At 33.0% G+C, this 24,484-nt stretch overlaps 2 protein-coding genes across 2 annotated transcripts in view; one reads left to right on the top strand and one right to left on the bottom strand.

Annotated features, from left to right (window-relative positions):
- Window positions 1–10: 10 nt before the first annotated feature.
- Window positions 11–16,145, top strand: pus10 (pseudouridine synthase 10). Its single transcript, XM_056456447.1, has 18 exons — window positions 11–255; window positions 1,138–1,264; window positions 1,656–1,880; window positions 3,506–3,592; window positions 3,683–3,717; window positions 3,917–4,028; window positions 4,106–4,167; window positions 6,373–6,418; window positions 6,540–6,604; window positions 6,689–6,774; window positions 9,799–9,924; window positions 10,048–10,104; window positions 10,784–10,860; window positions 12,595–12,650; window positions 13,242–13,359; window positions 13,492–13,634; window positions 15,060–15,159; window positions 15,970–16,145. Exons 2-18 carry the CDS (start codon window positions 1,139–1,141, stop codon window positions 16,006–16,008), a joined length of 1,560 nt encoding a protein of 519 aa, XP_056312422.1. The 5' UTR covers window positions 11–255; window position 1,138; the 3' UTR covers window positions 16,009–16,145.
- Window positions 16,146–19,325: 3,180 nt separating this feature from the next.
- The window catches only part of akt3b (v-akt murine thymoma viral oncogene homolog 3b), a 34,761-nt gene continuing 29,602 nt past the window's right edge, over window positions 19,326–24,484 (bottom strand). Inside the window, exons 14-15 of the mRNA XM_056456445.1 lie at window positions 23,796–23,898; window positions 19,326–23,674 (exon numbers count right to left, since the gene is read on the bottom strand). Of these exons, the coding sequence (XP_056312420.1) occupies window positions 23,589–23,674; window positions 23,796–23,898 (189 nt within the window). The 3' untranslated portion in view covers window positions 19,326–23,588. The remainder of the gene's footprint in view (window positions 23,675–23,795; window positions 23,899–24,484) is intronic.

Here is a 24,484-nt window from a genome sequence, read left to right as displayed (position 1 = left end):
TGATGATGACGTTTGGGGGTGTCTGAAAAACATGCCGCATGCCGATCACGGTTGTGGTGAATAAATGTGTTATAGTGCCTGCGTTACACACATTGGTGTTGAGTGATTTAGAATATATGATGCGTTTCCATGCTCTTGGATTGAATTTAAAGCTCGCTAAACTCTAAATTGTGCTTGTGGACTAATGTTTCTGGCGGCGTGTGGAGCGGCCGGTGTTCAGCGACTGAAGGAAGATTTTGAAGCGATTCAGTGAAGGTAATGGGATGTTTGGAAAATGTTAATTTAATTAAAGTTAGTTGTGTTTGTCATGCACTAATTATGTAATATAACTGATGTAAGCTTAGTGTCTCTAGATAGAGATCTTTTCAAAAACATTCGGTTGAAACCATATTTTTGTCCTTATATAATGGGGATTTTTTTGTTACTCCGAAATTCTGTTGGGAAATATGCACATTTTAAGCTTCATTGTAGTTTTTTGATTAATTAAATGTAATTTAGTAGAAAAAAAGTTTATAAATTTAAATTATGAGTTATAAAAATTCACTAAATAATGTTTTCATGTTTGATATGAATATTTACATTTTCCAAAATTTGTTTTACTGTAAAACCACAGGAGAATCAACCAAAACATAAGTCAAATTATTATAAAAGCTGTAATATTTGTAAAAGCTTTTCTGTAATATTTTGTCCAACAGATGATTTTAGCAGACAAAAACATGAACATTTTGCAGTGGCCCGGCCAGAGTCCTGACTTAAACCCAATTGAGTATCTGTGGAGAGAGCTAAATATCAGGGTGATGGATAGGAGGCCCTCCCATTCTGAAATAGTTAGAGCTTATCAGTAAAAATGAATGGGCAAAAATGGCAGTGGAGACATGCAAAAAGCTGCTCAGCCATTATAGCAAGCATAAAGCAATCAGAATTTGACAGGAGCATGAATAATTTCGAGTTTTACCTCACTAACTTTTCTACATTCATGTACAATAGTTTTTACAGTAAAATTTGGCATAATATAACAAATAAATCTGTGTCATCATATCAGTAAATATTATGAGATACAATAAGAATTATTTAGCTAACACTATAATTATTTAGCTAACTGCTATATTTTGCCTTTATTCTCTTTATTTTGATCAGTATGCTGTGTCTGAAGGAGAAGGACCGGCCGGTGGTCCGAAAGCTGCTGTGTGCCGGCTGCTGTGTGCGATGTGTGCTGCGCTTCTGCTGTGTGGGATCCTCCTCCGCTTACAGACGATCATATGAGGTGTGTTTATCAGCTGATTTTGTGTGTGTGTGTGTATTAAACCAGTGTTTCTCAACTACGTTCCTGGAGGACCTGAGATTATAGTTCCTATATCAGCCTAGAAAATAGCAACTTTTTGTATTTGCTTAATAGCAGATGTGACTACAGAAGTGTCAGACTTTATATTATCCCTGTTTATATTATCAAAACTCTCTTTTTTTTTTTTTTTTTAATGAGATGCTAATGGTCTAATCCGATTCAATGATCTATGCTAAGCTAAGCTAAAAGTGCTTCCGCCAGACCCGGAGATCACCTGAATGGATAGTAAAACTCAACTGTTTAACTCTAGGGGAGCTGTAAAATGAACCCAAATAAAGTGGAGTGTTCCTTTAATGAAGATTCACGATTACAGGACATACAGAAGGAGCTTCTGGCCTTCATCGGTGAGGAAGACAGCCCACAATTCCATGATGCTTCTGGTGAGGAGAAATCAGACGACCCACCAAGCAAACGCATGAGAATAGAGGACAGAAACACAGAGGATTGTGTTATGCCAGAGACTGAGCCGGACGCAGATGTTTGTCCAGTGTGTTTAGGAGTTTTGCAGGACTTCTGCAGTCCAACATTTGCCAAACAGGTACAGGCTGATTTCAGCCCCTTTGTATTTTTGTTCAGTGACATTAACCGTGGTATGCCTTGTCTTGTGTTTATTACATTGCAATTTTTTAAATGTTTGCACATATTTGTACACCTAGTTCTTGCACTTAATTTAATAATTCCTGTACAATGACAATACAGATCTTATTATATTATAATCTTTGATTTTAATATTGTTATTGCAATAATTAATTAACCCTTTAACTGTCACCCACTTTTTGAGTTCAGACTATAAAATAACATATAGAATATGCATATAAATATAATAACATAAAATGCAAATAAAAAAAAAATAATTCCAGATGCATAATATTAATAATAATAATAATAATAATAATAATAATAATAATAATAATGATTATGTTTTTTTTTTGTAATAATTTTTTTTTTAATTAATTATTAATTTAGTAGATGCATGTTATTATGATTGTTATAACTAGTATAAAATAAGTCCAATTAAGTAATACAAAATAACAAATAATAAGTGTCCAGGAATAATTTTGAAAATTGTTCCAGCATCAGATGACTAATTATTATAATTGTTGTAGTAACTGGTATTATTACAATAAGTTGTATTTAATTTATTGTCATTGTTTATTATAAAATAATCATTCTAAAATTGCTAAAATACAAAAAAGCATTGTTCAGTAAATAAAATTAATTCACACAGCTCAATAACAATAATAGAAAATAATAGCAAATTTATAATTAATTAAATAAAATATTAATATAATGTAAATTATAAATAATAATAATACAATTTTAATAATGATAAAATGTCAATTAAATCAATATATTTATATTGTTTTCATTTTAGTACAAAATACAAATTGTTCCAGCAGCAGATGAGTAATTATTATAAATATTGTAGTAATTCAGATTATTACAGTAAATTGTATTTAATTTGTAATTGTTTATTTTTAAATAATAATTGAAAAAAATTCAAAAATATGAAAAAATCCCCCAAAAATAAAAATATTTTTATCACAGCACATAAAATATAAAATAATAGCAAATTAATAAATTAAATACAAATATTTCAATAAATCAAATTCCCACAGCTCATAAAATATAAAAATAATAGCACATTTATAATTAATTAAATAAAATAATAATATAATGTAAATTATAAATAATAATAATAATACAATTTTAGTAATGATAGAATGTCAATTAAATACATATATTTAAATTGGTTTTCATTTTAGTACAAAATACAAATTGTTCCAGCAGCAGATGAGTAACTATTATAAATATTGTAGTAATTCGGATTATTACAGTTAATTGTATTTAATTTGTAATTGTTTATTTTTAAATAATAATTGAAAAAAATAAAAAATATGAAAAAATCCCCCAAAATAAAAATATTTTTATCACAGCACATACAATATAAAAAAATAGCAAATTAATAAATTAAATACAAATATTTCAATAAATCAAATTCACACAGCACTTAAAAAATAAAAATAATAGAAAATGTATTAATTAGATACAAATATTTCAATTTGTATACATTTTAGTATAAAATACAAATAAATTGAGTCTCTTAACTATTGAAATTCCCATCCGCACGCCATTTCATGTCTAATTTCATTAATTATGCAGGTTTCTGATGCGGTAAAGGAACAACAGTTTGAGTTTGAGAGTCTGGTTTTGACCGTTTCTCTTCCCGCTCAGCTCTCCGTCAGAGAGGTCAGTGTTATCGGCCACAGATGATGCTTTTATAACCTATTTTAATCATAGAAATCCAGTCCAAACATGCTTGTGTGTGTGTTTGTACAGCATTCCTGTTGGCTGCATGTGAAAAAGGAAGTCAGGTATGTACACTGCATACATTTCCCATAGGGCTGAGCGGTGTTACAAAAAATCCCATATCACAATATAAATAATTTCATATCCTGATAGTGATATATATCATGATATATTATCATTTCTGTTAATTAAATCAATTTAGAGTTTATATGCAGTATATGTAAATGTATAATCCATCTGAAGTCACATGACGCTGTGTTTCAGGGAGAAGAGCATGTGTTTGGGCAAAGACGATGTGATTCAGGTGAAGGACGCGTTTAAGTGGGCGGTACAGGGAAAGATCGCTCAGGAACTGGGAGCTTCTGTTATGGCCAACGTGAGTTTACTTCTTCACTGATTACTCTGAATAATTCACTATTATTTTTTATCATCTCTTCATCCTGTGATCCGCAGAGCCCATGTGAAGTGAGTGTCGGATTTATACACACAGAAACAGATGAGGACTGTCATTTCTTGTAAGTGTAATAAGAATTGAATAATGAAAATTGTTTGTTTTACTCTTTTTCTTAAAACTGCAGGTGCTTGATACTACAACATGGACATTTTCATAATGTTATACTGCAATTTGCATACCATTATCCCCCAGATTGCATACACTTGTACTGCAATTGTCATAAAAAACTGCAACTTGCATACAATTATACCTCAGATTTCATCAAATGAAACTGCAATTATCATGAGTATTCTGCAAAAATTATACCCCAGATTGCATAAGATTATACTACAATTTGCATAAAATCATATGGCAATTTGCATACAATTAAGCTGCAATTTGCTAAAGACTTGTTCCTCAGATTGCATAAAATTATACTGCAAAATACAGAAATTGGCACAAAAATGATCCCCCAGATTGTATAAAAATATACTGCAACCTACATAATTATACTTATACTTATAATTATATATATATATATTAGAATATTGAAATGTTAAAAAATTATCCCCGAGATTGCATAAAATTATGCTGAAATTAGCATCTTGAATTCTGCACAAAATTATCTTAAAATGATACTTCAATTTGCATAAAATTATACTTCAGTTTGCATAAAATGATTCCCCAGATTGCATAAAATTATACTGCAATTTGCATAAAATGATTCCCCAGATTGCATAAAATTATACTGCAATTTGCATAAAATTATTTCTTAATTTGAATAAAATTATACTCCAATTATTACAAAATTATACTGCATAATACTGGAAATTGTATCAAATGGTTGCCCAGATTGAAAAAAATTATAATGCAATTATTTAATCATACTGCAATTTGCATAAAATTATTTCTCAAATTGCATGAAATTATACTGCATAATACTGAAATTTGCACAGAATCACCCTTTGATTGCACACAATTATACTGCAATTTGCATAAAACGGTTCACCAGACTGCATAAAAATATAGTGCAATCATGATAAAATTATACTGCAAATTACTGAATATTATCCCCAAATAAGAATACTTCAGTTTGCATAAAATATTGCTGCAACTTGCATAAAATAAGTTCTCAAATTGCATTAAATTATACTGCAATTATTATAAAATTATACTTAAATTAAATTTGCACAAAAATCAACCCCCAGATTACATCAAATTATACTGCAAATTACTAAATATTATCCCCCAAATAAGAATACTCTAGTTTGCGTAAAATATTGCTGAAACTTGCATAAAATTATACTGCAATTATTATAAAATTATACTTAAATTAAATTTGCACAAAAATCAACCCCCAGATTACATAAAATCACACTGCAATTTGCATAAAAATATTCCTTTAGATTGAATAAAATTAAAATGCAATTACCATCAAATTATACTGCAAAATACTGTGATTTTTACGTATAATTAGCCCACAAATTGCATAAAAGTATACTTAAATTTGCATAAAATTATACTGCAACTTGCATACACTATACTGAACTTATGAATCTTGTGTGTATATATACACACAATATATATATATATATATATATATATATATATATATATATATATATATATATATATATATATGTATGTATATATGTATATATGTATATATGTATGGAAAATATATATATGTATGGAAAAATTCTAAAACATGCTAAAAGTAATATTTCTGTTATAATAAGTTATAATAGTGTTGGTAAAATACTTTAAGTTGCTTATAATTATACTACATGTAAAAGTTTACTACAGGTTACATCAAATTATTCCCAAAATTGTATAAAATTATAATCCCAAAATATGCATAAAATTATTTGCCAGATTTAGTCAAATTATGTTATAATTATCATAAAATTAATACAATCTGCATTAAATGATGTCCCAGATCTTGTAAATGTACTCTTCAAGATGTGTAAAATTGTTGTCAGTGATGTAAACTTCTAATGTGCAAAATTCTTCTTTAAATTTGTGAAAATTATACTTTTATGTGCACACAATTATAGTACAACGTGCAAACGATTGCTCCAAAAATTTATTAAAATTATATTACAACACAGATAATATTTTACTACTAGAATAAAAGTCAATTTTACTCAAACCAAATGTATTAATTGCTTTAAATAAAGTTTGTTTCAGATGAACACATGTAAAAATATCTTGCCTTTATGGTGCAAAGTGTCTCCCTTCATGATGTCACTTCCTCATTAACACAGCTGTGCTTTTCTTTGGGCAGAGCAAACACGTGTCCAGACTGTTTTAAACCCACCAAAAATAAAGCGGTATGATTTCCACATTTTTTCCTCTGTTGTATCTTTGGTCTTCACATTTTGTATATTAAAAAAAGAGTGTTTCACACATATAAGTCCTGTATTGGTAATCCTCACCTTCTCTGTGGCTCAGTCCATCTTCACTAGGATGGCGGTGGTCAAAGCGCTGGACAAAATCTCTGAGGAGACGTTCAGCCGGTGAGGTTTTCTTTGTTTTCCTGCTCATGTAAAACACAGGTTTGATTTTGTCATGAAATGTCTGATATATATCTGTGTGTGCAGGTATTACCCATGTCCACCAAAGAAACCAAACTCCAGATGCTCGTCGCTGGACACCACATGTCTGCACACGTCTGTCTTTATAGCAGGTACGTCCAGATCATTAGTCAATGGCTGTCATCTGATCTCAGAATACATAAGTGCATAAAATAAAGAATATGCATAAAATAAAGAATATGCATAGAATTAAAAATGCATAAACGTATACTATAATTTGCATATAATTATTCTCTAAATTGGGTAAAATGCTACATGCTACTTTAAATAATGCTACATGCATAAAATTATACTTCAAGCTGAATAAAATTATGCAGCAATTTGCATAATTATTTTCCAAGTTGGATCAAATTTTTCCACAACATGAATACAATTATACTAGAATTTGCATAAAATTATACTACAATTTGAATACATTACTCCCCCAAATTGCATAAAATTGTTCCTCAAATTGATTAAAATTATTCTTCAATTTGAATAAAATCATACTGCAAAGGGCACACAATTATTCCCCAGATTGCATGCATAAAAATAATCTCCAGATTGCATAAAATTATACTTTAATCTGCATCAAATAACTAACAAGATTGCATATAATTATACTGCAATGTTTTGTTAATTTATAGTGCAACTTGCAAAAAAATTATTCTTCAATTTGCATAAAATAATTACCCAGATTGTGTAAAATTGTACTGCAACATTTGTGAAATTATAATGCAGCTTGCATAAAATTACTCCCCAGAGTGCATAAATTATACTCCACTTTGCATAAAATAATTACCCAGATTGTGTAAAATTATACTGCAACATTTGTGAAATTATAATGCAGCTTGCGTAAAACAACTCCCCAGAGAGCATAAATTATACTCCACTTTGCATAAAATAATTAACTAGATTGTGTAAAATTATACTTCACCATTTGTGAAATTATAATGCAACATGCATAAAATTACCCAGATTGCATGAAATTAAACTGTAACTTTTGTAAAATTCTACAGCAATTTGCATAAACATTCTCCATGTTGGATAAAATTGCACCACAAAGTGGATAAAATTATACAACAATTTACATAAAATTATACTGCAACATGCATAAAATTATACAATTTATGTTAAATTATACTGCAACATGCATAAAATTATACAATTTATGTTAAATTATACTACAATTTGCATAAAATTATCCAGATTGCCTAAAATTAAACTGTAACTTTTGTAAAATTCTACAACAATTTGCATAAACATTCTCCAAGTTCTGCAACTTGCATAAAATTATACAATTTATGTTAAATTATACTACAATTTGCATAAAATTATACTGCAACTTGCATAAAATTTTTCTCCAAGTGACATAAAATGATACTGCAACTTGCATAAAATTATACAACTTATGTTAAATTATACTGCAACATGCATAAAATTATACAACTTATGTTAAATTATACTGCAACATGCATAAAATTATACAACTTATGTTAAATTATACTGCAACATGCATAAAATTATACAACTTATGTTAAATTATACTGCAACATGCATAAAATTATACAACTTATGTTAAATTATACTGCAACATGCATAAAATTATACAACTTATGTTAAATTATACTGCAACATGCATAAAATTATACAACTTATGTTAAATTATACTGCAACTTGCATTAAATTATACAACTTATGTTAAATTATACTGCAACATGCATAAAATTAACCAGATTGCATAAAATTAAACTAACTTTTGTTAAATTATTCTACAACATGCATAAAATTATACTGCAATTCCCATAAACATTCAAGTGACAAAATTATACTACAATTTGCATGAAATTATACTACAACTTGTGTAAAATTATACTACAACTTGTGTAAAATTATACTACAACTTGTGTAAAATTATACTACAACTTGTGTAAAATTATACTACAACTTGTGTAAAATTATACTACAACTTGTGTAAAATTATACTACAACTTGTGTAAAATTATACTACAACTTGTGTAAAATTATACTACAACTTGTGTAAAATTATACTACAACTTGTGTAAAATTATACTACAACTTGTGTAAAATTATACTACAACTTGTGTAAAATTATACTACAACTTGTGTAAAATTATACTACAACTTGTGTAAAATTATACTACAACTTGTGTAAAATTATACTACAACTTGTGTAAAATTATACTACAACTTGTGTAAAATTATACTACAACTTGTGTAAAATTATACTACAACTTGTGTAAAATTATACTACAACTTGTGTAAAATTATACTACAACTTGTGTAAAATTATACTACAACTTGTGTAAAATTATACTACAACTTGTGTAAAATTATACTACAACTTGTGTAAAATTATACTACAACTTGTGTAAAATTATACTACAACTTGTGTAAAATTATACTACAACTTGTGTAAAATTATACTACAACTTGTGTAAAATTATACTACAACTTGTGTAAAATTATACTACAACTTGTGTAAAATTATACTACAACTTGTGTAAAATTATACTACAACTTGTGTAAAATTATACTACAACTTGTGTAAAATTATACTACAACTTGTGTAAAATTATACTACAACTTGTGTAAAATTATACTACAACTTGTGTAAAATTATACTACAACTTGTGTAAAATTATACTACAACTTGTGTAAAATTATACTACAACTTGTGTAAAATTATACTACAACTTGTGTAAAATTATACTACAACTTGTGTAAAATTATACTACAACTTGTGTAAAATTATACTACAACTTGTGTAAAATTATACTACAACTTGTGTAAAATTATACTACAACTTGTGTAAAATTATACTACAACTTGTGTAAAATTATACTACAACTTGTGTAAAATTATACTACAACTTGTGTAAAATTATACTACAACTTGTGTAAAATTATACTACAACTTGTGTAAAATTATACTACAACTTGTGTAAAATTATACTACAACTTGTGTAAAATTATACTACAACTTGTGTAAAATTATACTACAACTTGTGTAAAATTATACTACAACTTGCATGAAATTATGTACTACAACTAATTTCTGGGTTGTTAGAAGTGAACTCAGAAAATATGTAAATCTACAAACCTGCATGTCTTCAGGTCGGTATAATAAGTTTTCTCGGGAGCTTCCGCAGACGCCGTGGGTGATTGACGGAGAGAGACGGATGGATGGATCAGTGGAGGAGCTGATCGCGGCTCCGCTTCTGTCCTCCTTCAGAGCTGATGGTAAGAGTAAAAACCTACAGCAGAATTGGGTCCCAAACTGTAGGTGGTGTATTTGTCGTTTTCTAACAATATAGCTTGCGGTCAGATTGATTTCATACATGAAGGATTTGTTTTTCTGTGTAGGTTTTAACTTCTCATCTTCAGGACGAGAGGACGTGGATGTGAGGACTCTGGGAAATGGTAAATCATGGCTTTCACTGTCTCTGATACTGTGCTTTGCTTTCTTTATTTTGAGTATCTGGCAATTCAGAACAGCTTTCCTGAGACTTTTAAGTTTATACCTCACATTTTTTGCAGAGGAAATAGTCTAAATTCCAAAGATGTTAATGTTTTTCCCCAGAATGCTGAGTTTACATCACTATTTTTTTTTCAACATGGAATTCTGGTTTTACCCTTTTCTTGGAATTTTAAGTTTACATCATCTCAGTTTTCATACCTAAATGGACTTTTTCTAAAAATTCGGAATTTACATCTCGAATTTGGAATTTTTTTCCTCTGATTTTATTTTACATCTCATGACCCCCCCCCCCCCCACCACCCCTTTAGAGTTTAGAATTTTCTAGGAATTTTGAGTTTACATCTTTGAATACTGCATTATAATAAATTCTGACTTGATATCTCAGAATTTAGAGTTTATAACTCATAACTTTTCCCACCTTGGAATTAAGAAATCTCAGAATTTTGAGTGTTTTTTTAGGAATTTTAAGTTTACATCTTGGAATTCTGACTTTACATCTTATGATTTTTCCCATCTTGGCATTCAGAAATCTCATAATTTTGAGTTTACATCACAGAATTTTACTTTTTCTAGGAATTTTGAGTTTATTTTGAGTTCTCGCTTATTTTGTTGGTTTCTCAGGTCGTCCGTTTGCTATGGAGCTACTGAACCCTCACCGAGCAAAATTCAACAGAACCGAGATCAAGCAAATACAGGAGGTACAAACACATCTGTCTGGCTGTCTTTACTCTCACCGGCTACTTTATTAGGTACACCTTACCAGTACCGGTTTGGACCCCCTTTTGCCATCAGAACTGCCTTAACCCATAGTGGTATAGATGCAACAAGGTACTGGAAATATTCCTCAGAGATTTTGCTCCATATTGACATGATAGCATTATGTAGTTGCTGCAGATTTGTCGGCTGCACATCCATGATATGAATCTCCCGTTCCACCACATCTCAAAGGTGCTCTATTGGATTGAGTTCTGGGGACTGTGGAGGCCATTTGAGTAAAGTGAACTCATTGTCATGTTCAAGAAACCAGTCTGAGATGATTCACACTTTATGACATGGTGCGTTATCCTGCTGGAAGTAGCCATCAGAAGATGAGTACACTGTGGTCATAAAGGGATGGACATGGTCAGCAACAATACTCAGGTAGGCTGTGGCGTTGACACGATGCTCAATTGGTACTAATGGGCCCAAAGTGTGCCAAGAAAATATCCCCCACACCATTACACCACCACCAGCCTGAACCTTTGATACAAAGCACAGGGATCAACTTTAAAGGTTTCTACTGGCTTGCTTCAGTCTTTAAAGTGGTAACATGGTAGGCATGGGATGATAACCGTTTTTCAAGGTATACCGCGGTTTTAAAACTTTTTCTGTAATACCGTTCCTATGGTATGAGTAAGATTTTTTTTATTTACATATATTTTTTTGTTTTTTTATGTATATATTTTTTAGGACAACAGTGTCTTCAGCAGAAAAAATATCCAAAGATTCTGTTTTAAATTGTAAAGAAATCTGTGTTTTTGAAACAAATGAAGAAGAGCAGAAGTCTATGAGTCATTTGAGTTATATAGCCTGACGTGTTTACTGCTTCAAAATATCATAAATCTTTCAAAAAATAAAATATATTGTTTTCAAAGGGGAAAACAGTTGTAGTTTTTTACCCAGACATTTAAAAAGAATATATTTAAAAGCAGCGAGCACAATACCGTGATATTTTTATCCAAGGTTATCATACCGTCAGAATCTTATACTGGCCCATGCCTATTACATTGTCAACTGCAGGAATCTTAAATATTATTTTTTAGCCAACTTGATACTTTTTCAAACTAAATAAACTAGCAGGCTTCCTCAAGCCTCCATAAAGTTTGTCCTCAAACTTTAACATCTAACGTTCAGAGATGCTCTTCTGCATACCTCAGTTGTAACGATTGGTTATTTGAGTTACTGTTGCTTTTCTATAAGCTGGAACCAGTCTGGCCATTCTCCTCTGACCTCTGGCATCAACAAGGCATTTGCACTCACAGAACTGCCGCTCACTGGATATTTTCTCTTTTTCTGACCATTGTCTGTAAACCCTAGAGATGGTTGTGCGTGAAAATCCCAGTAGATCAGCAGTTTCTGAAATACTCAGGCCAGCCTGTCTGGCACCAACAACCATGCCACATTCAAAGTCACTTAAATCCCCTTTCTTCCCCATTCTGATGCTCGGTCTGAACTGCAGCAGATCGTCTTGACCATGTCTACATGCCTAAATGCATTGAGTTGCTGCCATGTGATTGGCTGATTAGAAATTTGCATTAATGAGCAGTTGGACTGGTGTACCTAATAAAGTGGCCGGTGAGTGTATATCAAATCTGTGAATAACGATGCATAATGTTCATTATATTATAACCACAAAATATCTAAAGTGAATTTTGGCTTCTATTCTCTACCAGACGATCAACCAGTCTTCTGACAAAATCCGAGTTCGAGACCTACAGATTGTTTCCAGGTGTGTGTTGAATATACAACTATAAGTGTAATAATTGTCCCTTTTTTAAAATAGAGATTTATAAATCACATGAAAACTGAATAACTAAGCCTTCCATTGATATATGGTTTGTTAGCACAGGAAAGTATTCAGAAAAAAAAAGATTGAGGGTTAAAAAACAAAACAAAATCAAAATACTGAGACATTTAAAGTAACAAATTAAGTTTTTAGCAATGCATATTTCTTATTAAAAATTAAGTTTTGACATATTTACAGTCTAAAATTCACAAAATACTTAATAATCGAATGATTTTTGGCATAAAAGAAAGATCTGGCTATTCCTACAGATATACCAGTGCAATTTAGGACTGTTTTGTGCTCCAGGACAAGATCCTTTAAGAAAAACCTAAGTGATTACCCATTTGTATATGAATATAAGTAAAGGTGCGAAAGAAAAAATCATAGATTTTATAAATGCTTCTCGAAAGAGCTATTTTTAGTTTCTTTAGCCTATTTTTAGCCTAATATTTGGAACTGAATAGATTTAGCATCACTTTTGTCTATTGCAGAAAATATGCCCCCGTGCAACTTAAGCCTGGTTTTGTCTTACAGGGAAGCAACAAGCCGCATGAAAGAGGGTGAAGAGGAAAAGACGAAGACCTACAGCGCCCTCATCTGGACTGAGAAAACCATTGACAGCACTGACCTGCACTTCCTGGAAAACATCAAGGTTTTAGGAGCTTTCTGATCTCTGTGTGAGCGGAGTCACTCTGAGTGGAGAAGAGCTGATGATTGTGTGTGTGTGTGTGTGTGTGTGTGTGTGTGTGTGTGTGTGTGTGTGTGTGTGTGTGTGTGTGTTTAGGATCTGAAAGTGGCTCAGAAAACCCCCCTGCGAGTGCTTCATCGGCGGCCGCTGGCGGTCAGACAGAGACTCATTCACTCCATGAGCAGCGTTTACCTGGACAAACACCACTTCACGCTCAAGCTGCGCACACAGGCCGGGACGTATCCTTACTCAACACACTCTACAGCTCATACTCTGCATCAGCCACATGACTGCGAAAACTAGGACTGTTTTGGGGCAAAAGGTTGTCTTTATATGATCACCACGGCTGTGCAAAACTAATATTGTGAAATATAATTACAATTGTAATGTTCTTTGCCTGGTTTTAGATCACAATAATTCTTCAGTATGGTGTAGGGCCTCCTTTTGAGACAAATACAACATCAATTGGTCTTGGGAATGACAGACATAAGTCCTGCACAGTGGCCAGAGGGATTTTGATGCAATCTTCTTGCAGAATAGTGGCCAGGTCACTACGTGATGCTGGTGGTGGCTCAATAATATTAAGATCTGGTGACTGTGCAGGCCATGGGAGATGTTCAACTTCACTTTTTATGTTCATCAAACACTGTCACCAGACTTGCTGTGTGTACTGGTGCTTTACCATCCTGATACAGGGCACCACATTCAGGATACAATGTTTGGTGCACATGGTCCTCCAAAATGGTTCGGTAGTGACGCATCGGTCTAGCACACGTTATTGGGCTTAGGGAACGCCAGGATATTGAGCCCAAACCATCAATAATCTACCTATATGCTTCACTCTGGGCATGAAACAGCCTGGGTGATCAACTTCTTTGGGGCTTCTCCACACCGTAACTCTCCCAGATATGGGAAAGACAGTGAGAGTAGACTCATCAGAGGACAATACATGTTTCACATCGTACACAGCCCAAGATTTTCGCTGCTGGCAACATTGAAATCGACATTTGGCATTGGCATGAGTGACCAAAGGTTTGGCTATAGCAGCCTGGCCATGTATTTTGACCCTGTGGAGCTCCTGGCAAACTGTTTTGGTGGAAACAGGAGAGTTGAGGTGCAGCAAATGATGATGATATTAGAGTGATCTCTGAAGGATCACTTGACACTGATGACTACAGTTAATAAGCTAAAAATTCAGCTATTCATAACAAATCATTCATTTTCCTTTGGCTTAGTCTCCATTTCAGAGGTTGCCACAGCGGAATGAACCACCAACTATTTGTTTTACACAGTGAATGCCCTTCCAGCTGTAACCCAGTACTGGGAAACACATTCATTCACACACACACACACACACTCAGACACCACGGCCAATTTAGTTTATTTAATTCACCTGTAGCGCATGTGTTTGGACTGTGGGGGAAACCGGAGCACCCGGAGAAAACCCACGCAAACAACAGGGAAATCATGCAAACTCCATACAGAAATGCTAACTGACCCAGCCGGGAATCGAATCACCGCAAAAGATTTCTTTCATCAACGTTAAAAATCCTGATGATTACTTTGTTCATTCTACTGGTGGTACTGATTGTGAGCTACTGAGAATGATTTTCAAGGGATCTTTCACACAAAGTCAATGTTTTCCTTCACGAGTGTCACTTCAGGTACATCAAAGAGTTTGTTCATGGAGATTTCGGACGGACCAAACCAAACCTCTGCGATCTGATGAACACTGAGGCTGATATCCTGGAGCTCGACGTCGAGGTCAGCCTTTTTTATTACTATTTTATTTGCATGATAGAAAAGTCTTTATAAATCTCTATTAAATGTTTCTCTTTCCTGTTGGAATGTTTCGACTCTGAATTTTCCTTATTATTAATAATAATAATAATAATAATAAAAGTTGATAATTTTTTGGAGTCAGCGCAATAGCCTAGTGGTTAGCACACTGACATATGGTGCAGTAGCACTTCAGGGCGTCCCGAGTTTGAATCCTGGCTCAAGCACATTTCCCACCCCTACCCCCTCTTTCTCTCCGACTTCACTTCCTGTCTCAAATACTGCCCTATCAACTTGATAAAGGCAAAAAGGCCAAAAATAAATCTTTAAAAAAAAAGTTGATAATTTTTATTTCGTTTTCATGATGGAAATCTCTTTGTAAATCTCTATTGAATGCCTAGTATTCCTCTTTTCTGTGTATTTCAGTTTGTAGACATCGACTAAATGAATTTTCCTTGAAACATCTTAATTGCTTTTTGTAGTGTTATGTGTACATTTTAACCGTTTAGCTGGATTGTTTTGGTATTTATTTATTTTGGTTGCATGATAGAAATCTTTATAAAATGTTTTATATTCCTCTTTTCTGTGTATTTCAGTCTGTAGACATCGACTTAAAGCAGATTTCCTGATAAAAACAACATTATTTTGATCATGTTAGGTTGCTCTTTTATTTGGTCGCATGACTGGTTTGGTTAGCTGTTTCGTTTTGGTATTTAATTGTAGGTTTTAGTTTGGTCGCATGACAGAAATCTCTCTCAAAATGTCTAAAATCCCTGTTTTCTGTCTGTGTTTCAGTCTGTAGACATCGACTGGCCTCCTGCTATTCCAGATTGACGTCTGGCATTTGGTGTTCTTGTTTGACAGGGACTGTATGTATATTTTTGTCCTACATTTACGTATTAGTTTGATCATTATTTGGTTGAATTATATTTCTGAATGCACATTTTCCTGAATAAAAACAGCCTAATTTAGTTTTTTGTTAATTATGGTTTCGTTTCTCTTTCAACAGTCTGCCTGGTTTGTTTTGGTATTTACTAATAATTAAAAAAATTATTCATCTACTTTCTAGCTTTTCCCCTATTTAGGGCTATAATATTAATTTCAGTCCTGCTAAAAGCGATATGGGGTGTAAACTATGGATGAATAAGGGCATAATAAGATTAAAAGATTTGTATGAAGACAATATATTAATGTCATTTAAAAATCATGTAGCTTTTTAAAATATTTACAACTGAGTTTTTATCTTTACACATTAAAAAAATTCAACACAGCTCCCCCAAAGGTCGGTATTGGAAACTTTTACAGAACAAGATGACGAATTACACAATTATATAACATATATTAGGAGAAAATCATAAAGAAAACTCTCAAAATAAAAGACTAGCATGGAGCCAAGATACAAAAATGGATATTCCAGTAGAGAACTGGTTATAATATGTCTGAATGCACAAACAAAAACATTAAACTTCCGACTGAAATTGCTACAGTATAATTGGGTAATGAGAACATGTATTACTCCTGTAAGATTAAATAAATTCAACCCTAAAGTCCCTGATCTTTGTTCTAAATGCAATGAGATACAGGGTATATTTTGAGTGGAGGTGACCTAGTATATTTCACAATTCATTTCCATTTCAATTCCTGCATTATGTATATTGAATATGTACGAAGACAGTTGTGCTCTGTCTACTAAAGAAAGAAAATTGATTGATTTATGTTTAATACAAGCAAGGCGTTGTTTTTCTTTAGGTTGAAAACATGTTGCCCCTCCATTGGACTTCTAACATGTTTGGCTCTTGAAAAGCTCACATATATAATAAGGAAAAAATCCTCTGAATTTTGTGATATGTGCGAGGTGTTTTAGAATTTTGTGGGGGGAAAAAAAAATGGAGATTGAAGAAGCTTTGGAAGTCAGAAGTTGTGGAATGTGAATTGGTGTTTGATTAGATTTCTTTTATTATTTATTTATTTTTAATAAGGATTATTATTTAATTTTCCCTAAACTGGTCTGGGGTAAGTTTTGGATATTGGGGTTTGATTTATTGTAAAACCCTGAAAAAAACTTAATTAAGACTTGATATACAAAAAATTATTTATCAATATTGATAAAGAGGTTTTTGTATATTCTTACTGTTTTTTTTTTTTTAATCATGTTACAGAGTAAATCAAAGTGTTACTTGAGCCAAATAATAATTACATATTATACATTTTATAACATTACATTATATTAATAATACTATAAATAATAAAAATAGCTTTTTATAGCAGATGTGAATTTCTGATATGTATATATTTTAAATAAGCATTATTTTAGACCTTTACTTGTTTTAAAAATACAAATGGGTAATTTTATATTTATTTAGGCTTTTCTTGAAATCCTGGAGCACAAGTATAAAGTTGCACAGGAATATTTGTAGGAATAGCCAAAAATATACATTGTAAATGTATTAAAGTCAAAACGATCAATTTTTCCTTTATGCCAAAAATCATAACAATATTAAGATCAGAGATGCCCAAAGTAGGGCCCGCAGGCCAAAGTTCGCCCACGGTAACCTTTCATTTGGCCCACCATCCACTCTGAGCAGAGATTTAGAATAATTAACAGAGATCGTCATTTCTAATTTAACATAACCTTTTGTTTGTTTGTTTAATTGTTGAGCTACAAAAAAGCCAACTGAAATGAAATGTTTCAATGAAATGTTAAGATTTTGAAAAATGTAAATATGTCACTCAAAGATAGAGGACAATGCGCAAGGCGATGCAGCTTGACTCGTGTATTCAGCATTGAACACCATTGTGTTTTTATTGTAAGAAGTTCATTATTAAATGTTAAAAACGTATAATTATTAATAGGATTAAAGTACTTCTATTTATTTTTAAACATTAATACCATTGCAGTTTTGATGGTACAGTATATTTACCTTCGGCCCACCACCCTCAATCAAGTTTGGCTTTTGCCTCTTCATAAGCAAAAGTTTGGGCACCCCGATTTAGCTCATGTTTCATGAAAAAATGTAGAGAATTTCCTACTCTAAAAATATCCAAATGTAATTTTACTAATATGCATTGCCAAAAACTTATTTCTGACATATTTAAAGCTGATTTTCTGAATGTTTTGATAATTATTTATTTTTCATGATGACGTATAAATCTAACATAAAAAAGAACCCTTAAATCACTGGATTTGTGGTCCAGGGAAACATAATAAATGTTCTTAACCCTTATGTACTGTTGGGGATGTTTTAATCCACTCTGGGGGGGATTTGGAGTCTTAATTTGGCCCTAACTTTTTCTGTGTTTCAGCTAGCGAAATGATGGTGACAAATTTAATTTTGACATATTTTGGGAAAATGCTTTAATTATTATTATTATTTTTTTCAAACTTCAAGAGTTCACACTTAGATATCGTTTGACAACTGTTAGCAGGATTGGCATGCTGTCCCGGGAGAGAACCCTGAGCTCGGAGATAGTTGAGCCCAGGGCTCCCGCCTGGTCCATAGAGCATATGAGGGGAGTACGAGATCAGGTGGTTCTCGAGAGCTCCCCGTAGTAAAGGAAGAAAGGAGGACAAGGGGTGGATGGGGGGTTTCTTCGGAAAACGAAGATAAGAGAGTAGTTCTAGCTAGGCTACTTATAGTGAGGTGGGGTTAATCTGATTGGCTAACTAGTGAATGTAGATGAGTGCCCAGCTGTAGTCAATCATATCACGTGCTCCTCTCGAAATTAGTTTGTGAACTTCACTTGATGCACTTTGGGCAAATTTACTACCCTTTCATTATGTTTGAGATGAAAACACCCACTAAACTGCTGTAAAAATGCATCAGATAAATAATTTCTTCAATTTTTTTTTTTTGCAGAAATCTGTTAATCAACTAAATGTTTAGAAATTGCCAAATTCATGAATTGTCACTGATTTTGCTCACAAAACGACTAATTTTCAATATAAAAAGTATATAAAAATATAAAATATAATATTATAATGCAAAAAATACACAGTCTTTGTTTTGTTTACTCTATGTAGTTTATCTGATGCATTTTACAGCAGTTTAGTGGATATTTTCCTCCCGAACATAATGAAAGGGTTGTAAATTTGATTGCATAAGGGATAAGCAAAAGAATTTAATTAGAAACACCACATGGAGCCATTGTGTTGAAATTTGAACATTTTAATATAACTTAAAATAAATACTACCAAATGGCGACGCAAGTCCTCTCTACAGGGCACTTGCTCTAATGTTTTGGTATGAAAACAAAACAAAAAAAAAAAACAGGCAAAAAAACGACTAAAGGAAAGGTATAAAAAAATAACGAGGGAGAGAGAGCACTTCATAAAATGCGGCCGACAGCGTCCTTCGTCCCAACATACGAAAATAAATACAACTAAATTACATCTATAGTACAAAAATACGCGGAAACCCAACTCAAATAATAATAATGAAAAGAAAACAAAACTCAGTCAACATTAGAAAACCTAATGAGGATTTTCCCGTTAGCCTGACCGAATGAGTCACAGCGTGAAGAAAAACAACGCAAACTTTACCCAACGATCACGCAGACACACTCATTTCATTCGCTATGAAGAAAAAAAACGGCAGTTTCCACTTCGGGACGTGTTGTTGTTGTTTTGTTTTTTTTTGTGTCTCGTCTCGGGCAAACAGAAGGCATTGCATATGTACATCACACACGGAGGGTCATTCACACTGGTATTGCATGGCTCAGTTGCACATATAATGAGTCTGTGATTCAAGCGCAGACATCGCGCGTCCGTAAGATTTGCACAGGATGAGTTCAGGAAAAATCGCGGTAATAACATCTGTATGTACATGTTGAGGAGGCGCTGCTCTCGTTCTGTGCTGCTGAGAGAAAAACGCCGACAGTGGAGGAGAAACCCAGTCGATTTCACCCCGTCGGTGGGTTGATTTGTGTGGGTGAATCTCACGAAACAATGTCAAAAAGAATAATAAATCAAGTCTATTTGTTTGGACCGATATTATTTTAAAGTTGTGGCATTTTAGGACAATTATGCGCCTGCAAATTCTCATTACCGTAATGGAAAAGAAAATATGGCTGCAGTTTACAATGTTTCATTATTAGTTCATGTATTTACCAAAATTAAATCTATTTCTTTGGACCGATATTATTTTTAAGTAGTGGCATTTTACGACATGTGGCTGCAAATTCTCCTTACCGTAATGTAAATCAAATTATGGCCACAGTTTCCAATGTTTCATTATTAGTTTTGTATTTACCTAAATCAAATCGATTTGTTTTGACCGATATTATTTAAGTAGTGCCATTTTAAGACAATTATGCACCTAAAATTCTCATTACCGTAACGGAAATGAAAATAAATGGAAAAGAAAATATGGCTGCAGTTTACAATGTTTCATTATTAGTTCATGTATTAACCAAAATCAAGTCTATTTGTTTGGACCGATGTTATTTTTAAGTAGTGGCAATTATACAGCAATTATGAGTCTGCAAATTCTCATTACCGTAATGTAAATCAAATTATGGCCACAGTTTCCAATGTTTCATAATTAGTTCATGTATTCACCAAAATCAAGTCTATCTGTTTGGACCGATATTATTTTTAAGTTGTGGCATTTTACGACAATTATGACAGCAATTTCTCATTACGGTAACGGAAAAGAAATTATGGCCACAGCTTACAATGTTTCATTATTATTTCATGTATTTACCAAAATCAAATCACTTAGTTTGCACCGATATTATTGTAAAGTTGTGGCATTTTACGGCAATTATGAGTCTGCAAATTCTCATTACCGTAATGTAAATGAAATTATGGCCACAGCTTAGAATGTTTCATTATTAGTTCATGTATTCACCAAAATCAAATCAATTTGTTTGGACCGATATTATTTTTAAGTTGTGGTGTTTTAGGACAATTATGCGCCTGCAAATTCTCATTACCGTAAAGGAAATGAAATTATGGCTGCAGTTTACGATGTTAGTTCATGTATTTGCCAAAATTAAATCTATCTCTTTGGACCGATATTATTTTTAAGTAGTGGCATTTTACGACAGTCATGTGGCTGCAAATTCTCATTACCGTAATGTAAATCAAATTATGGCCACAGTTTCTAATGTTTCATTATTAGTTTGTGTATTTACCTAAATCAAATCGATTTGTTTTGACCAATATTATTTAAGTAGTGCCATTTTAAGACAATTATGCGCCTAAAATTCTCATTACCGTAACGTAAATGAAAATAAGGCCACAGTTTTACAATGTTTCATTATTAGTTCATGTATTAACCAAAATCAAATCGATTTGTTTGGACCGATATTATTTTAAAGTTGTGTCATTTTACGGCAATTATGAGCCTGCAAATTCTCATTACCGTAACGGAAATAAACATATGGCCAGTTCACATTCATTCATTCAACCATTTTCCTTCAGCTTAGTCCCTTATTTATCAGGGGTCGCCACAATGGAAAGAACTGCCAACTATTTCAGCATGTTTTATACAGCGGATGCCCTTCCAGCTGCAACCCAGTACTGGGAAACACCCACATACTCTCACATTCACACACTCATACTCTATGGCCAATTTAAGAAATTCAATCCATCTATAGCGCAGGTGAGCACTATAAACTGGAGCACCCGGAGGAAACCCACGCCAACACAGGCAGCACATGAAAACTCTACACAGAAACCAAATGGCCAAGTCGGAACTTAAACCAGCGACCTTTTCGCTGTAAAGCAACAGTGCTTACCACTGAGCCACCGTGCCACTCCACCACAGTTTATAATTGTAATGGTTAGTTCATTAAATAATATCATATTTTTATTTATTCGGTAATGAGAAAGATTTTTGATACATTACGGTAAAGATCATTTACGATGAAAAATGTTGCAATACAAATCAACCCTAAATTATCCCAAAACTACGTCTATTCTTCATGCAAAATGTGGTTATTTTATATTGTGGTAATGACAATGAGGTTTTGTTGCATTATAATAATGATCATTTAGCAGAAAATTGTCATGAAAATAATACTGTGCTATAAATATTCATAAATGGGCCTGAAACTATGGTTTGGGTCATGCAAAATATAGTGGATTTCTTTATTATGGTAATGACAATGAGATTTTGTTGAATTACGGCAATGACCATAGGCAGAAAATTGTCATGAAAATAACTTTGCAATGCAAAATGATGCTTAAATGATCCTAAAACCATGCCTTCTCTTAATGCAAAATACAAGCTATTTTATTGCGGTAATGACAGTTAGATTTTGTTGCATTACGGCAATGAACATTTAGCTGAAAATTGCCTTGAAAATAACAATGCAATGCAAAACAACCTTAAACGATGCTGAACCTATGCCTTTTTTAATGCAAAATACAACCGATTTTTTATTGCGGTAATGACTAAGATTGTGTTGCATTACGGCAATGAACATTTAGCAGAAAATGATCATGAAAATAATATTGCAATGCAAAACAACCCTAAATGATGCTAAAACTATGTTATACAATATATTTTGATTGCGGTAATGACGTTGAGATTTTGTTGCATTACGGCAATGATCATTTAGCAGAAAATTGTCATGAAAATGATCCTTAAATGATTCTAAAACCATGCTTTTCTCCATGCAAAATACACTAGATTTTATTTGTAGTGAAACATGATGCGGCTGTGTTTCGTGAGATTCACACTTGTGCTCTGAATAGCCTGAGAGACTTTTACAGTAACGGCAGTTTGTTGTACGGCTGTGTGTTTGAACTGAAACCTTCATAATCGAGAGCGCGAGAATAAAAAACAAACAGAAATATTAACACTAGTGTCACACTTTCCCTGCTTCCTTAGTGTTCATTTTTTATACCGAAAGCATAAGCAAGGACTGAGACTCTCAGACGGAGGATCTGTGTGTGTGTGTGTGTGTGCCTGTGTGTTAAAAATCGGGAACAAAATGAAACCGGGTGAGCCTCACAGGAACAGATCTACTGCTGCGTCTAAAAACCCAAACTACACGTCTGTCTGTCTGTCCGTCCGTCCGTCCGTCTGTCTGATGAGATCCACACACATAAGGCAACATTTTTGGTTTGTTCCCCACAACGGCTCTTTTAAACAAGTGCAAAATAAAAACAAAACAAAAATGCTCCGGGTCTTCAACAATACTGATCATACCCCCCCCCCCTGAAAACACTGTCCATGATCTGTAAACAACAAGCTGAAAGTGTACAAGACTTTTTTTAATGTGGGTTGACTAGTTTAAGTCTCACCCAACTGTGCAAAACCCCTTTAAAGTCCCACGTGAAAACCAAAATGAAAACGAACAGAAAGCAACGAAAATGACTCGCTATGACTATCGGTAATGATCGGAGAGAGATAGAGAGAGGGGGCTCTTTCTAGAGTGGCTACGCAGGGCGCTTTTTGATGACATCACTCCCGCCCGCTGGCCGAATACGAGAATTGCGGGAAATGTGGTCTCCGTTCGCTATCGGCCGCGTCCATCCCATCCTCATCATCTGCAGAGAGGAAGAGAGGGAAACGGGTTATGCTACGCTCCCAATAAACGCTATGAAGAAATATGGCGGCGCTTTTATTGTGCACACATGCGACTTCCTGTTCCTGCAACAAAAGACTTACATTTCTCTGGAGGAGTGATGGTGATGGTTTGCGCCGTGAACTCCTCGTCGAAATATCTGGTGTCTGTTTCTGAAGAGACCTGCGGCATGAATGGCGGCACCAGCTGCATGAGAGACAGAGTTAAATAGACACAGTCGTGAAATTGTTCTAGTTTGGGGTTTAAAGTTTCTCTCAGACTCATGGCTCACTAACCAGCACAACGAGCCTAATTGAGCCTAAAACTTTGCTTTTTCTTAATGCAAAGTATATTTTTTATTGCGGTAATGATATTGTTGCATTACGGCAATTGTTATTTCGCAAACAATTGTCCTAAAAATAATAATGTAAAGCACAACGACCCTTAATGTTCCTAAAACTATGCTTTTTCTTAATGCAAAATACAATAGATTTTTATTACGGTAATGACAATTCGATTTTATTACATTACGACAAATAATCGTTTGGCTGAAAATTGTCATGAAAAAAATATTGCAAAGCACAACAACCCTAAAGCTGTAATTTTTCTTAATGCAAAATACAACAGATTTTTTTATTGCGGTAATGACAATTCGATTTTGTTGCATTACGGCAATAAACAGCAGAAGTTTGTCAAAAAAATAATATTGCAAAGCAAAATGACCCTAAATTATTCTAAAACGTTGCTTTTTCTTAATGCGAAGTATATTTTTTATTGCGGTAATGACATTGTT

Source organism: Danio aesculapii, chromosome 1 (assembly GCF_903798145.1).
Source record: "Danio aesculapii chromosome 1, fDanAes4.1, whole genome shotgun sequence".
Lineage (NCBI taxonomy): Eukaryota > Metazoa > Chordata > Actinopteri > Cypriniformes > Danionidae > Danio > Danio aesculapii.
This window is presented reverse-complemented; position numbering and strand designations above follow the sequence as displayed.

Excerpts from the sequence above, each read along its gene's own strand:
- pus10 (XM_056456447.1), top strand. The coding sequence starts at position 1,139 with ATGCTGTGTCTGAAGGAGAAGGACCGGCCGGTGGTCCGAAAGCTGCTG. Across the intron at positions 10,861-12,594 it reads AGATCAAGCAAATACAGGAG|ACGATCAACCAGTCTTCTGA; the intron begins GTACAAACACAT and ends ATTCTCTACCAG. Across the intron at positions 12,651-13,241 it reads GACCTACAGATTGTTTCCAG|GGAAGCAACAAGCCGCATGA; the intron begins GTGTGTGTTGAA and ends TTTGTCTTACAG.